General features: G+C 37.0%; 1 protein-coding gene across 1 annotated transcript; it reads right to left on the bottom strand.

Annotated features, from left to right (window-relative positions):
* Positions 1-6,552: 6,552 nt before the first annotated feature.
* LOC124159119 (dipeptidyl peptidase 1-like) lies at positions 6,553-14,479 on the bottom strand. The gene is made up of 9 exons (XM_046534690.1): positions 14,268-14,479; positions 12,400-12,551; positions 11,285-11,437; positions 11,016-11,149; positions 10,519-10,641; positions 10,068-10,254; positions 9,095-9,206; positions 7,676-7,830; positions 6,553-6,835 (listed from the first exon to the last, which is right to left on the bottom strand). The coding sequence occupies exons 1-9, from the start codon at positions 14,437-14,439 to the stop codon at positions 6,653-6,655; spliced, it is 1,371 nt and encodes a 456-aa protein (XP_046390646.1). The 5' UTR covers positions 14,440-14,479; the 3' UTR covers positions 6,553-6,652.
* Between the last annotated feature and the right edge of the window lie 2,831 nt (positions 14,480-17,310).

Raw genomic sequence — 17,310 nt, 5'->3', positions numbered from 1 at the left:
TATATATTCCCCGTCAACCGTTTTTCCCCCTCCATCTTTATCCTCTGCTATGCACCCATCCTTCAACCCTCACTTTTCCTCCTCTTCTCACTTGAGAAAGATGGACAGCGTCCCATCGAAAATTTGTAGAAACAACCTTTCCCCGTAAGTTCCTCACTTTTATTTCATTTTTCGTTTTTCTATCAATCTCTAAGTTTTTGTGTGCCCACCCTAGGGCAAGAAGAAGTTCCTTTATATTATTTATAATGCTCGTGTGAGTTTATTGACCGGAAAGGAAGACGTATTCCGCTGCTTAAAAAAATCCACCTGAACATCTGACGAACATCTGAAAAGGGGGTTATGTCAGGATTAATCCGGAAATCTGGTCATCTTACCCATAGAAAATTGAAAAAAATAATAACTGAGAAAAAACTAAGACACAGCGTCATCTATTGAAGTATTTGTAGCATAAATGTTGTTGAATGAAACTGATCACCGGGGAGAAATAAATAATACTAGTATCAAAGAAGGTTATTCTGAAAATTGTTTATCGTTAAATCACCATCTCAGGCTGAAGACCACGGACTTAGATCAACAGAAAGAATAGTTTGGCAAATGTATACAAAAAAGTCAGTAAGAGATAAGAAAAAACGAAAGGTAGGAAAACAATTTGGGTGATTTTACAATAATGTGAGTAAACGTGATAAAAACGCAATTTGCGACAAAAGGACATGATGTTGAAACTCTATTGCATCCAATATGATCCTTAGTTTGGAACATAATTTTGTATTGTGCAGTAAATATGACCTACAGTTGACATTGACTGGCGTGATAAATTCCTTACTATTCATACCTCACATTTCCTGCCTGCTTCCGTAGATGAAAAGGCGCAAATCTTCGTCCCCCATCCTTTGTCTATCTCCCTGTTCGGAGACTTCGATTTGAACATGGCATATCTGGGAAATGTGAATGATATGTGAATCAATCCGAGAACAAAACGATTTCGGCTCGATCGGTTTGTGTACTGTCTGTTTCGTTAACTTATTCAAGCATCCGATTTCCGTTAATACTAGTAAATTAAATGACCTCCGTGAAGTAAAGGTGACAATTTTCAGCAACTTTAGGGACATTCCGTTGAATGTAACGTTACCAAAGTTGCTGTATATTCAGCCCGATATCAGTTATATCAATATAACTAGTATCATAGAGTAAGTATATACGAATAAATATAAAGTAATATGATACGAATAAATAAAAAATAATAAAGTAAGCATGTAAGAATATACTTAATCTATGCTAGTATCCAATTGTAGTACTTTTCGTTGGAGTGGTACCGCTGCCATAAAATTCGTACTATCTCTAAATAAGGTTATTTGTTATGGCCATTCTCTTGCTTTTAGTTTTTATTGTCTTACAAACAGTGTCAGAAATGCATACGCGCTCGAAAAATGACTTCGGAACCGAAGGAAGAAGAACAACGGCTTAACATGGATAAAATGGCGCTGCTGTTGCCAATTTTAGCTTTATTTTCGACTTTTGTTAACAATGCTTGGGCAATCTTTGATTCCACTGAAACAGTATTTATAAGGATTAATGTAATCGAAAAATTCTGTGTCCCCATAAAAGATAAATTCTTTACTGGGATTTCCAATTGCCATATCTTCTGAAAATTTCCTAAACTGCAAAAGATATCTCAAGGTAAAGGTTAGTGGGAACTAAAAATACCATGCTTTCTGAAACTAAATTCAGTGAACTGTATCTTATCAGGCGACATGTGTGCATCTTTTTAAGGAACAACCTTCCTGGTATCTCGCTGATTTAAATCAGATATCCGCATTAAAACTGCATGCTCAACTCATTTTTTTAAAAACTGTCATCGACAATCTCAAATTTGACGTCCTTGATATGTTTATCGATCCATCTTTGTGTTTATCCTTTTGTATGTCATGATTCATGTCGTAAGTAAAAGTTTGAGATTTTTTTGGGAAGATCTAGATTATTTTAAATTTTCAGCACGGTCAATGCTCAGAAAAATTCCCATTGTTTTCTGAATCCTCAACTCCCATGGGTTCTTCTGTTGACATTATCCAAGGATTTGAAATTTACAGCAGCTATATTTCATCATCGCTTGATGTTGCGTCTTTGGCCATTTTCCACTCTCCGTCGGTCTCTAAATCCCTTTCTGTTCCTCCCCCGCTTCGTAATTGCCTTTTATCCTCTATTCTGATCCCCATTTTATCAATTTCCGTCTTCGCTCTATCCTTATCTTACGTTTCTCTGATCTAGTGGCGTCGAAAGTGGAGGTCGTGAGGGGCCCAGTTCTATCCAACGAATTTTCCACGGGCCCTTTCACACACAGCAGGTCCTGTTCCTATTAAACGTTTAATGAAATGATTAGTTGTCATTAATCAAAATTAAATTTTACGTACGTTTGCGTGTTCCCCTCTCTTAGATATTCTCACACCATCATATGCTCTTTTTGCGAGAGTTTCTTTCCACTTCCTCTTAACCACATAATATTCGAGCCCTTTCCTTAGGAGGCTAGACCTTTTCAAGGTTGTTCCAGCCCAGGGAAAATTATTTTTTTTTGTTATTTTGTATAGAAAATGTTGGTGACAGCGATGAGTTTGAGTTGTTGAATGTGACTCTGGAAAGGATGAAGTCTTAAGTTCTCTTAAACCTTTTCCTTGAGATATCTTTCGCAGTTATGCACTGATATTTTTTGCTCGATTCGAAGTTTTGCGCTGACACATTGGAAGGTGACTCAGTATCCTAGATTTCATGCTACTTTAAGGTACGTACAATTATGAAATGCTGCATAATCATCAAGGATGAGGGTAAAAATACTATTTTATCATACCTGCCAAGTATCCTAAATGCAAGTTCGTACCTGATAATCAAATACATACAGAAATGTCTTGGATAAACAGCAGTAAGTAAAGCACTGTATAAAGCAATTGACTTTGTACGCAGCCATGCCCATATATCTAAGAGTCGCCATGGAAGATGATGGTTTGATGGTGTAACTGGTAGCATACCTGACCGTTAATTGTATTCGGGAATTCTGGGTTCGAATCCCGCATTTTTTCATGGGAATTTCAACCTATGTGTATATAGCAGTGCGTAAATATGAATTCTGAGTTTATCCGTATTTCTTTCATCGCCATTTCGTTACGACCATTCTCCGGTCACTATATTCCTAAAAATTCACTCCGACAGAAGCAAAGTTTAATTCGCACTCAATCAATATATCGCCTCGTTGATTTTGGAATGGAGTAACTTGCAGTGCCGCCATCCTCTCCGTTCGTCCACATGGTGAATCAATCGAATGCTGGTCGCTTCTCACCTCTTACTGGGCCAGTTGAAGTCGTGCAGAAACCACTCCGAGATTTCCAAAAATGGCCAACAACCAGGTAATTTAAATTGGAAAATTAAAATAATTCATATGCGACATTAGTGAACTTTAGGTGCAAAAATTATCGAATGGGATCCAAGTAAATTTATCTTCCAAGACGCAATCACATTCGTATTATATCAGCTGTGACAATAGGGTGGTTTCTATAATTTTTTGCTGCCTAAATCGAAATATTATTTCTCATGGAGTACGCATTTCACGCTTTTATATTTTTAAATGACGTTATCTATTTTTTGCGATTAAATGAAAAGTGAAAATTTTCAAGCGTGCGAAAACGCGACGGCTAAGTATGAATGCTGGGAAAACTCCGTGTGACGTCGTTCTGGTTCCCGCTGCCGCAAGTGAGGTGACCTTGGGGCGAGGCTTTGAGCGCTGATACGACGCAGGATGCTAGCAGGTAGCAGAGTACCCTGCTAGCTGGTAGCGCTTGGCTTAAAAAAGGATTATTGATACCTTATCAAACGAAGGGAACTTTCCGACCACAGGCAGTTTTAATAGGTGATTATTAAGAGATGTTTCCCTGAGCTCTGTCCCTCATGCATGCATTGGTAATATCAGACGATATAAAACTCCTATCTACTCGTATAGAAACTAGGTCCCTGTGACGTCACGTAGAGTGGAATCGCATGGGCGCCAATGTGGCCTTTTTCAAATGCGGTTAAAATTGACCAATTCTATTCGTCTATACTGGGATTTCTAAAACCAAATAATTTGTATATTATGAATACACTAATGGTCGGTAACGAATCGCAACCAATGCCTTTCGTTTTCTTTGATGAAGGAAACTACCCTACTACCAACGGGACAACGGTGGCATTTCCCTCCTACCCATATGTCTTCTTTATTTTTCAATGCGTCCGTTCAGCAATTTCAGTTAAATTTCTTTTTTTAATGGATTTCGTTACGATAAAAACAATGTTTTGCGTCAAGAAGGATTGAAACATACGTCTCCAGGGTTATTGAGTGATGGTGAGCCCATTGTATGAGCGTTTGTTTAGAGGTTGAAATAACTGACCCTTTAATTGCTGCACAGCTTTGAAGAATAGTTTTCCTTTCAATTAAAGATATAATGAACTACTTTGTAGATTGTTACGCTATAAACAGTTTTTGCGTCAATTTTTGCGAAATGAAAGAAGGGTTGTAATATGGAACGGAACGGGATCGGCTTGATGCATTTACCACTAAGACCGGCACCGCTGCGTTAGTCTCAGCTGAGATTTTGGACTGTTTGCTAAAGATAACTGTCAGACTGCCGGTAAACGTAGTGAGTCTCCGTACTGGAAGCGATGAAAGGAAAGCGACAATCACGGTTCTTACTATTTTTGTGCATGTAACGCTGGAAAATGTAATAAAAAAGATGTGAGCACAATATTGGCTCTATTGTCTCCGAAATTGTCCGGAACAATTTCAGGAGCAGTACTAAGCGCGTAAAAACTATTAATGGGTGCGATTAGGGCCCTGCGAAATGTCTTCTGTACCCGGCCACAATCAAGAGGCTGCTAGTTACCATCCCACATTTTTGACGGAGAAATGGGCGAAGAGCCGACACTTTGGCTGAGTAATCGGAAACTTGCGACTGTGATATTCAACTTGCCAGCCGAAAAATCGTGCCTCACTTTTCTCAAATTCTCAGAACGACGCAAAGCTAATTTGTAAGCAAATGCCCATAATGGACATCTCCCATTTACATTTCTTCCGACAAGGCAAATCGCTTTTTTCGCCTTGTTGATAAATTGTGTTCTCTGATAAGAACGGCGTTCCTAGGCTGTTGTTAGATGCAAAATTAAATTTAGTAACACAAAGTGACGTTTCACGCTGATGCAGTCTACATCTGTTTCTTATTTGTCACAGAAATTTTTTTAGCGAATACGCAATCTGATTTTCCTTTTTCCGTATTACCTCGAAGTGGAGAGCTACCTACCGTTCCACAAAAGTGAAAAAAAGCAACGTTGCCATCGCCATCTAAAGCCGGTCATCGCCACTACTCTTCGTCTCCCCGGATACATTCCTCAGTAGAGAGAGAGGGTTGTTATATCATGAAAGACTACTCGGGATTTCCAGGGGGTCAAGTGCTCCATCAAGGCCGACGCATTGAAACTTCGCGACGCGTCAGCCTTGATGTAGTACTTGACCCGCTGAAAATCCCGAGTAGCCTTCCACGATATTATACTCCGGGAAAGCCTGCGATCATATTCTTCAGGTTTTTTAGTTATCCCCACATGCTCACTCGTATTTATTCGACAAGAATCTTCCATTACCTATTTCTCCCACGAAATCTTGATAAAAAATTGTTTGGTGGACTTAAAGAATACTATTTCATCATGACCTCGATAATAAGTCGGAAAAAAAGTCGTTACTGTTTCCCCTTTCGACTCTTCTCTCATTCGCACTGATGTGAAAAATCTTTCTCCGGTTGGTTCTTAAAACAATTGTTGTTGTTTGCAATGGGGTTCGACAATGACTTTGTACGTTATGCACGGATTTTTCCCATTTTTATGGCAGTACAGTATTCACAAGTAATGATAAAATCCTGTCATGACAATGAGGCGTTACTACATCCAGGTACCAGTGTCAAGAATTCTATACCTTAAAGTAGCCCTAGTTGTAATTCATGGAATATTGGTTTTAGTAACTTATCCTTCGCACGTAGTCGGGAATATCCTAATTTGATGAGATGTCTGGGTCTAAACTCAAGACACTCCACTAACATAGCGTTTTTCTCCTTGTGCCCTTGTACATCCAAAGGAGTAATAAGGTTTGGTTTTTATAGATATCTGCGGGTATAGTTCTGCGGAAAGTCTCTGACACCGAAGTTCGGCGATCGGCGGGGAGAAGAGGGTAAAGTCATCTCGTGGGAGGTTGTTTGGATTAAAGGCATAAGTCACTCCTAGCCTCAAGTAAAAGGCAGGGTATTTAGGGACACCAACCGAATTGTAGAAATTTTAAGCTATTTATCATTTGAACACAAACGTTACTGCTAAAAGGAAAGGTTCTCTAGAAACGAGGACTCATAGACTATGGAAGGTAGCGTCTATAATTGTTAGCATGATCTCCATTTTCCGTTGATAAGTGTTCTATCTCAGATTATGAATAGCGGACATTTGAGGAAACAAAAAATATATTTCCAATGCGAAAGAAATAAATTCGTATGCATAAAAAACTTTTTATGATATTATTTATTTATGCAGTAATAAATAACATTTTACACATTTTTATGATATTTTAGAACAAATAAAATGATTACGTAAATTACAACATTTACGGGATAGGGTGGGCATCCACAGCCAGCGACTCCACTCCACATTCATTTGTTCCCCTTCGAATCAGGAAGTATCCATCCAAACCCCAGCTATCGCCCCAACTGTTCTTCACTATCCAGTACTTGAGTCCTGTCTCTTGTTCTGTTCCATAGCCAACAATTAGCACAGCATGGTTGACAGCCTGTACCGAGAATTTTCAGGTTTAATTTTTTAGCATCTTTATTAGTACACCACAATACTTTGGCAAATAACCACATTCAAATATTTGAAGTTTTTTTTCCTTTCATTAACTCAAAATATCATACAATTAAATGTTAAATAAAATTTTCCAAATTCTTTGAGAGTACTCGTATTATTTATATTTGAATTTTCTACAATATTCTTTTCAATTCAATTAATTTAACTAAGGAATTTTTGTGATATTTATTTCTAAAGTTTAATTTGACACTAACCTCTTTAATCTCTTAAGTATTCCGAATAGCAATCCCTTTCCAGTTAAATTATGATATCACAGTTTTTTCTATCAAGATTCGTTATTAGAACCAAAAAAGAAATTCTAGTCAACAAAGTAAGGCATTATCCTCTATTAAGCTTTTATTTAGCTTTAATTTACCTTTTTAATGCTAGTTTTAATTTATAATTTCACATAAAAAGTGAAATATGTATTATGAAGATTATTAAATTGCTGGTGAGTATATTATCAATTGAATACACCTAAAACACGGACTATGCCTCATCATTTACATTGTTGAATTTGAAGATATAGCAAAAAATGTTTTTAGAAAACAAGCCTAATAGCCTTTCTATAACTAAATAAAATTTAAATGACAATTTAATAGATGAAAAATTATGTGTCTGATTGAAAATAATTGTAGTAGCATTGAAAATTCCAAAAGAATTTTAAAGGCTAGAAGAAATCTTATTGAAATATCTTAGAACGATAATTTCTAGAATTATTCACTTTTTTGAATTTAATTGTTTTGCTGTACGTAAATAAGCCTTAAATAAATATCAAACTTACATAGAATGGATTAAGTCGGCTAGTTAGACCAGTGTGTTGATAAACTCCTCCATTATAGTTATAAAAGTCTGGATATACCATGTATCCAATGACAAGGGGACCATTGTTTACCAGTGAAACCATCATAGTTTCTTCATTTGATCCTCCGTAGTAGCCTGAAAAGAAATTACCAATCGTTACAATTATTTAATCAAGGAACCCAATGCTTCCGAGAGTAGGTATATGTTCAAATATTGAGTTGATTTTATCAGATCATTTAATTCATATCGAATCGCATTGTTCAGAGTAAATTATTTGGGACCTTTACAATAGCTTATGCATTTTTAAATTTACTACTCCCTACCGCGAAATGTGTGCATTCCCCCATGTTAAATATGTGGTATACGGTCATGTTTCTTAAATGAATCTGGTCTCGATTTATCGTGGCTTCATCACACCCCGTTCGCGGCGTACAGCAATGGTAATTTAGTTGTGTTGAGTTCAGTGGACATAACAATGCTTATTTTCGTGGTCTTTGTGTCCGACCCAGTCGTACTGCTTTGAATTATCTTCTGAGATCTTTTTTTATAGATCAGCCGGTTTCGCCCATGTTCTATGATTTCTTTTCTCCATTTTCCCTCGAAATTCTAAAGATCCCCTTGGCTTGTTGTGGCGGTCTATCCTTGACGGGTTTTGAAGAGATCTTTCACCTGCACGTCAAGTGTGCTTTTCCACCCTCATCTCCTCGCCAGCACCAACTTGATAATGACGTACGAATGTGATCAAAAATTTTCACAGCCAAGTCACTCCGTAATAGCGGCCGGAGTCGTTTGAGAACCGTTGGTATGGTAGGAAAATTGGTGGGGAACTGTCTTTTCAATGTATCTAGATTGTTCATTTTTACCTAAAAGCTGTATCCTTATGTATGAAAGCATAAATATTTTTCCCAATTCAATTGATGTTCCTCGTTATAGGAGCCTGAATTGAATCGAAAACTACTATCGTTTTACCGAATGTAAAAGGTAAGAAACGCTAAAATAGAATTGCTAGAATTGTTTAGAAAGCGGCTGTGACGTTTTCTTCAGCATCAAAGTGGTGTGATACTATGCTACTATGATACTATGATACTATGCTACTTGTAGTCGAGGATAACAAATGAGGTTCGGATGAGTTGTTTTGAATTCTCTACATTCTTAAAATTTCCCTAGCCTTGGGAATACCTCCCTCCCACCTCTGTCTGCGGGTATCAGAAAAAGTCTTATTTCAGCCAGCATTTTCGGCTATTAATATGATTAATACCAACGAAAGCAATTATTGGTGTTTTGTTAAGTAATTTCCTCCCCATTGCGTTTTTATTTGGTTTAGGTGTTTTGAAAATTTCTAATTATCGTAGCTGCATACTTAAAATGTGGTGAATAGATACTAATTTAATTTTCATACCTCCCACGTATTCATATTCCGCGACATAATGACGGGGTGCATCAGAAGGAGTGACGCATTCTGTGTCGATTCCTTGGTATGGATTGTACTGTTCCTCTACCATTCCATAGTCCTAGAAGCAAGAAAATTCCTTTGGTTAAAATTAAATATACTTCAGTAATACACTAGCGAAACAATAGAATCGTATTAATATGTTTTTTCAGATTAAACCATTTATTTTCATTGAGTCATTGATTTAATAGTTTCATTAAGCCTGTAAACTGCTTCCATCGTTAAAAATGTGACTGATATTAGAATTATCTTAGATTTAAGAAAAATCGCTACTCCCTGACAATAAGTGAAACTTCTCTTTTAATTCTTAGGCAACCGATTTTATAAAAATCATTCAGTTAGTATGATGCACATTAGAATTACGCAGTTAATTGCAGAAACACAACTTTCCTTAATTTCATAGGGAAACTTAGGTATATTTCACCTTGACGATAACTCATATCGTGAAATAAATTGAGAATATTACCCATGGCTTTGGTAATTACATTATATGAGTACTTGATAAAATTAAATCTTTCACTGCTTCATATTGTTTTGAATTGACATTAGCTGTTCTCAAGCGGAGTCCTAGACGATAAGACTCGTCGTATCGTCTAGTACTCCCGCTTACTTGACGATACGCTCGTCTAGGACTCAGGCTTTGATCGTCGAGTCCAAAAGCTTGTTTCCTTCCTCTGCGGATTAGCGAAAACAAATATTCTACTGCCCCACCCGCTTTTATTCCGAATTTTTGGCAGCTTTCTATTTCTTTGCATTTAAGTTAGTGTCCCTAAAACATAATTACTCGCCCACGTCTTCAAACAACTGCAATAGGCCAAAAGTACAATAAAATTTTAAATTGTGTGAAAAATAGCGATAATATTGTATGTAGCATTTTTTATTCGCATCATTTTCAATGGATATGCAAAGAAACAAATTGTACCTGAGCATACTTCCCAGCAATCAGGTATGGAAAACCACCCGCACATCCCTGTGCGTATTTGGTGCAGCTCACAACATCTTGAGGTGAGAAAACAGGTTGCATCTCATTGTTTGTGCGAATCCTAATTCTGGATTCTAATTGAGCTGCAGAAGCAAATGCAAAACAACTTCCACACTGCTGCTGATTCCTATAAATAAATGAGGTAGGTTAATTCTGTTGGCAATATTCGCAGCCCCAATCACGTTGTGCTAAAACAATAGCTGTATATGTCCAAATACGACCTTCAATTAAGCCCGTACATGGAATAATTCATGATATTTTGTCAGATTTGTAATAATGACCTCCTTGAATTCTTGTAAAAGAGTAGAATGAAGGCTTTTTAGAATAATCTCAAATAAATGTAAAAAAACCGTAATTGTTTAATTGAAAAAGAAATTTGGTATATGTTTACCTCACTGGGGACACATAATTAACTCCACTGACGTTCCTCCAGTCAAAACTCTCTGGCAATTCCAACGCTTTGCGTTTAATCTCTGGTGTTACTGGAGCAGGATGAGGCAGTGCGAATTGAGATCTGGAGTATAGATATGGGTGTAATAATGTAATAAAATGTGAACTATGGCATGTTCATTGTAAAAATATGTGCAATCACATTGCAATAATGATTTATTTTATGGATTACAATAGCGTTTTTTACGTTTCTGTGTATTTTGCACTCATTAAGGAGTAAGAATAATTGTCAATAATGACGATGTTAATGTAAGAATTACGAATTCTTCTAAGTGACAACTGCATCAAGAAAAAGGTTTCTTTTCAAGTAATGAAAATAATTATAAGCTTCATTATTAATATTATTATTGTAAAGCGTAGAAAAGCTGCACGGTTAGTTATTATTTGTAGTTGATAGAACTTAATGAATCCCAATTTTTGTATCATTATCCAACTTACGGCGAACCACCCATTTTCTGCAGAAATTTTTCGAAAGGTAGGCCCTCATGCTCTGTGTAAAGTTTGGCTTTCCACGTCGTGCCAGCGGCATTAATTCTATGAACCAAATCAGCATCTGCACGATATACTGCATCCTGTACGGGAAATGAAGTTTGTTATCAGCACGGAAAAGAAATGGTAAGGCTGCTGTAAAAATTTCTTGGCTGTGTAGGAAATTTAATGGGTACAATTCAAAATGACATTATTGTGAATCATCGATAAAAAGTCACCTTATAGTCTGGGAAAACGTTCGACTTTGATATCCTCGGGGTACTCGACATCTGTTTCATTCCGTAATAGCAGGCCCAATTGCGCGTCAAGACGTCGTGGGACCATCCAACGGATGTCTTTTCGCAGTGGCTCACCGTGTTACCACCGCTTTCCTGTAAGAAATGATTCAATTAGTTCCTGTGACTAGGGGCGCAGCTAGGCATTGAGGCTAGGGGGCTTTTAGGCGCAAATAATACTTAGGGGTGTGGGGGTATTGCATACCCGCAAGGGTAAGCGGGAGGTGCGGGGGCCCGCCTCCAGAAATTTTTTTAAGATTAATGGCTCAAAATGGCGAGTTTTATGGCTTTCTGAGGGATATTTGATTAATCCTAACACTATTCTATAAGTAATACTAATCCATTATGTAAAATGGAATGGAACTTAAAACCTTCTCTGAGCTCTGGGGGGGGGGGGGGTTTACCCCCCCAAACCCCCCCCCCCCCTCGCTGCGCCACTACCTGTAACTGCTCTTATGAAAGAATTCCAAGTTTTTCTCGATGTGTTAGAAGCGAATGCGGTTAAGACAGGTCAGGCATTTGTTGTCCCAAAACTGTCTGATTTTCTGGGAGATTTTTCTTTAGAAAACAATGGCTTTGACCTTCAAGATTGTATCCCTTAACAATAAAAGAACTCCTACCTCTTAATGTTTTTTTTCACTCACAATCAGCGCGTTATGGAGACATAAACTACTTCAATGCAGAGTAATTTCGCATAAATCGCAATTTCATAATACGCTCTTGGTTAATTTTGCTGCAGCAATTATCTAATGAACATACAGTGGCTCAGCCAGGGGGGTCCAAGAGGTCCGGACCCCCACGAAATATATAAACGCAATTATATTCCTGCATAAAAAGGGACAAAATATTTTTTTAAATCATGAATTTACAAAATATTTCTTCAACAAGTGAAGTTTTTTCGATTATGAAAAGTGTTAAAATTAGTTAAAAAGTCATTACTTAGAAGCCTGTTTTTCAAAAATTTTCCCCTCTGGTTTTGGACCCCCCTTCCCCGAACGAAATTCCTGGATACGCCACTGTTAACATACAAAATTTCATTGATCCCTGAATATACTTACTTCATAAGCAAAGAAAGCGAAGTATTTACGTCCATTGACAATCACTTCGAATCCTTCATCATAGATGAGTGTCCAAGTTCCTACATTGCCATACTGATCGACGGCAACATTTGGTTCTTGTAAATCAACCACGGCGAAGTTATCAGTGGTGACTGAAAGAAGATCGAGAAAAATTGAAATAAAATAATCTGTCGAGTTCTCATGAAAAAAATTATTGAAGTCATAATTATAGTTTTTATGGTTATTTAAATGTGAACTCTTTAGTGGTTTCAATCAAGCGGCGAGAAAAAGGATATTGAGCTGATATTTTGAACGTACAACTAAGCGTAATTGACTGAGCCTTGGCAAGAGTTTTGAAAGCAAAAATGTTTGCTGCTTCAAATTATTTTTTTCTGCATATTGCCTCAATTTTTAATGAACGTAGGTATACGTCGAACTATAGTTGTTTAATGTATAGTAAATCCACTAAATGGATTAACTGGAGAAAAGATTACCATCATTTAGAGAATGGAATTTTTGGAAAAAATTAATATAACCTTGACTTGAAAATAATTCCAAACCTCTCCCCATAAAATGAAGAGGTATCCCTAAAAAATATCTTTGTCATGGTTGGAGAAATGTGTGGTACGAATCACGTTTATGATCCATGTAAGTTGAGGGCCATTTAATATTTATCTCTTTTGCAAGTTAAGCTAGTTAAATTTTGCGCGTATCATCTTTCAATCTGCATATTTATCAAATATTGAGTTAATTCTCATCATCCTAAGTTCTACTCCGATGATAATAGCTTTCTTAAATTAGATGGTTTTAATTTCCGCTATTTGTGTACCACAAAAAATATATGGGATGAGTTGTAAGAGCGTAAAAATAAAATTTTCATTTGGTTTCATTGTCATTCAAATAGTATTAAAAAAAAAGCGTAATTTCTTCACGTTTTTGCTAAAATATTAGTTCTACGAGAAAAATTACAGTTTCTTATCTGAGTTTTTGTTATGATTATTTGAATTTCATTAATTATGCATACAGATGTCAGAGATGAAATGATGTGTGATTTTGCAACTCACGACTGCATTTTAACCGCGTATTTGGAATTTTAATGAGTGAAACAACTTCTGTCAATGTCTGCATTCTCATCTTCAAAGAGCAGTTTTTAAGAAAAGTCTCATACGATATCATGTGGAATTATTGGATTGATTAAGGACTTCTTTTCGCACCTTTGGTAACTTTTTTCTGATAAATCATGTTCATCCTTCTAGCGAAAGAAATCATTGACTTTTATTTACTTATAAATAACCATAACTCGATCATGTCTCTACTTGTTAAATACACGTATCAAATCCATCCTCTAAATTTTATTTCTGGAGACATATCTTATCGATTGCTCGTAAAATAAAAAGGATTGCCAAAAATTGAAGCTTAAGGCTATGATATATATTCCTGTGAAAACAATCTTGAGAGGTTTATTTTCCACATATTTTAATAAAGTATACATTTCATTGGAAAAATATGGACTTTAGACCGTACGGGGTCAGTTATATGGCAACAGTACTATAGAATTGGTTACCATTGCAACTGTTGCAATTTGATTTTCGACCCATTCAACCTGCAGACTAATTTTCCTTGTATAGCAAAAAAATGAGTCCTTCGAAATTCAGAGAGTTTTTATGGTCGTCTAGTGCTTCAGCCTGTGAAAGTTTTCCTCTTTATTTCCATTGTTCAGATACGGGCATTTTTCAATATACCTTGATAAAATATGCTTTCCAGATATTCTTCACGGAGTGGTAGGAAATAAATTGTGTGATTATGATGGCATTGTCGTATTACCGCGGACCAATTTCTCTAACTTAAAATTCAAAGTGATTACTTACATGAGCTATCACAGGCGATGTCATTGCTTCCATCTCGAGGTCCTTCGTGCAGTTCCCATTTACCTACGACGTCTTCATAGAGACAGTGTACAGGGATGTCTGCCAATGCAGTGTGGATACCGAGAATGCACAGCACTGCCACGAGGCAGATGGAGAATCCTTTCTGATTCATGGCTGAAAATGTACTAAGCACCTTTCTTACGTATTTTCTTTTTATAACCTACAATTTTATGTACACTCAGAGTTAATCGGGCCGCAGATTAAACCCAAGTATCCTCTAAAGAGATTATTTATCATTGCCGAAGGATTTTCCCATCTCAAACATTATTTTCGCAACACCCAGTCCTATAACCTCCATGCCTTATCATTTAGGATTTGCGCGAGAGGTTATCGGCGTTAAGATCCGGAGATTAATCTCCCTCATTGTTTGTGATAAACTTTTGTTGATTGTGTAGTCATCAGATCCGATTGATTGATAAAGGCCGAAACAAAATTTTACGTCCGCAATGTTTGTTTTTTCTCATCGGCTTCAACGGAATTAGGTTTCGCATTTTCTCACTTAATTAGTTTTTTATAATGCTTTTATTGCAAATTACTTCTGCAAGATCCTCTTTTGGATGAATTTAATTATAAATCAGTGGCAAAAGAATGTGTGAATACTTGTCTTCGACACCATAGTTTCATAAAAAGTTGTGAAGACAGCAGTTAAATAATCATTTCGAGAAAGTGCAAGGAGTTCACTCAGCATGTATGATTGATTTAATGAATACTTACACCCTCAAAAGTCTTCATAACCGTGACACTCGAATAAATAATCAGTATATATCCTCGTGATGCGAGCAGAGACAAATTCGTCAGTCCTTATCTTACATTTGACGAAGAAGAGTGATTCCTTTTCCTGAAGAAGAGTGATTTCGGAAAATCCTAATTGAATCGCATTAAAACGGAAACTTTGTGGAAATATACTGTTCAAAGAAAGAAAAAATAATGAAAATTTGCTCAAATGATTTTTCCTCATTCGGCGAAGGGAAAATATGCATAACCATTCAATTTTTCTGCTTAAAAAAGTCTATTTTAGGCCTTCGAGGCTTCTTAGGAGCTGGGCCCTTTTCAATGCTGTTCCCCTTTGACCTATGAGAGTTTCGACGCCTCTGTTCCACTATGTTCTTTAGAGTACTCTAACGAAATAATAAAAAATTGATTCGCCACTGGCACTGCGACGGATCATCCGTCTTGTTTTCAAAATTGGTCGAATGGCCGCTCGTCAAATCATGGGAAAGCCGCGTGATTAGAATGTTTGCTAAACGTGTATACAGTATATGATCGATTTAATCCTTTATCGGTTATTCGGGTTTATCCAGAGGTCGCTGGTTTATCAACGAGTAGTTTATCTTGAGAAGAGAAAGAAAAGAATTTCATGTTGGTTTATTTTTTGCCGAGAGCAAGAATGATTTCGAGACATCAAATGAGACTTCGTTACGTAACGTGAGAAAAACAAGTCAATCGGTTATATTCTCCTAGGAAAGGAATTTCCGTAACGAGGTCATCAAAATGTTCACAATGGCCAGAAAACAACGAAGCACAACCGTAGGTAATGTAACATTGTTGTCTATTTCTTTGATAATTCTCTTGTATCAACCTTTACTTGGATTGATAATATTTACCAACTGTGGGTAAAAAGTAAGGATGAGGTTCCGGTTATTATAGTGGCTAGAGCGTTAACTTCCCACCTCGTGGACCTGACGGGACGTTAAGCTGTGTTCCTTTTGGTGCCTTTTGTAACTAGCAGGCTAATGCGGGCAGTAAGTTTCTCCCCGCTCTTCCTTCCCGACCCTTCGCCATGGCGCAAATGACCAAAAAGCAATGGTCAGTCGTCCTTTATATGAAATCTCCAGTTCAAATATTATCGAACGGCTATTCAGAAATGCAGTGTCGTTTACAGCATAACTCGTTGAAGGCTGCGCAATATTAGGAACTATGGATTTATATGAAATTCCGATCATCGCGTTGTCTCTCCTTCCTTGGAGCCTACATATTTTGGCTTTTTTTTTGTAAAAATTCCCCTGAATCAGTCCCAGTCATAGCCAATTTTGAAATGCTATAAGCTCCAATTTGTGTCCTAATCTATGCATCTGTTGGAACTGATAAAATAAGATGCATGATGAATTTTTCTTATGAGTAATGAAGATTAACGAGCGTGCTGCGCCCGCTCCCAGCGGGCTTATCCCGCTCTTTTCAATGCAGGACCACAGAGGGATAGGCGCGTTTCTAATTTTAAAATGTAGAAAAAAAAGGCAGGGTCTTATGTACAAATTTAATTGGAATGTTCATGTTCAAATTGAGGTGAGAGAACCTCTTTAAACACAACATGGAAGTAATGGGAAACTTGCATGAATTTTTTTTATTTCACAGGCGGACAGAAAATTATTTTCTGAAAACAACAAAGAAAACCGCATGGTATCTGAGTTTTCCTTCGCGAGATATTCAATGATAAATATAACGAATTTTAAAGCGCGGGAAAAACTCCCTCACTCCCAAAGCCACTGCCGACGGAGCCTCGATGACGTCGAAGGTGCCTAAACATCGCTCGAAGCTATTGTTGTGATTGTTTGTAATAGTTGCCAGCAGTTGTGAGAGCTTCGTTTGTTAGACGTGTTGATTATTTTCTATTTAAAGATAAATATCCGACGATAGAGGCTTGGAAGCCCTCATATTTTGCATTATTTATAATATTAATATCTGAGTAAGGGCATAAAATATAAAACTGGAGCAGTTGAACCAAAAATTTTACAATACCTAAATAACATCGATGTAGGAGTCTGAGCCACGGCCGTTGGAAGGGGGATACGTTAATTGTAAGTTGATGTCATCGACGGCATATCATTCATTTAAGTATGTAATTAGAACGATTTTTCTGTTTACTAATGTCCGCTATGCTTTTATATACAATAACTTCATCCGTTTATTCGTAGGTACCGGAGAATTCGTCGTTTAGGACTGTCTGTGCTTGTATTATGGGGTGAGTTCCAGTCAATGCAACTTT

This window comes from Ischnura elegans, chromosome 1 (genome assembly GCF_921293095.1).
Source record: "Ischnura elegans chromosome 1, ioIscEleg1.1, whole genome shotgun sequence".
In the NCBI taxonomy this organism is placed as follows: Eukaryota; Metazoa; Arthropoda; class Insecta; order Odonata; family Coenagrionidae; genus Ischnura; species Ischnura elegans.
Note: the sequence above shows the minus strand (reverse complement) of the source record. Positions and strands in the feature narration are given on the sequence as shown.

Excerpts from the sequence above, each read along its gene's own strand:
- LOC124159119 (XM_046534690.1), bottom strand. The coding sequence starts at position 14,439 with ATGAATCAGAAAGGATTCTCCATCTGCCTCGTGGCAGTGCTGTGCATT. Across the intron at positions 11,438-12,399 it reads TCGCTTTCTTTGCTTATGAA|GAAAGCGGTGGTAACACGGT; the intron begins GTAAGTATATTC and ends CATTTCTTACAG. Across the intron at positions 9,207-10,067 it reads TTGCTGGGAAGTATGCTCAG|GACTATGGAATGGTAGAGGA; the intron begins GTACAATTTGTT and ends TCTTGCTTCTAG.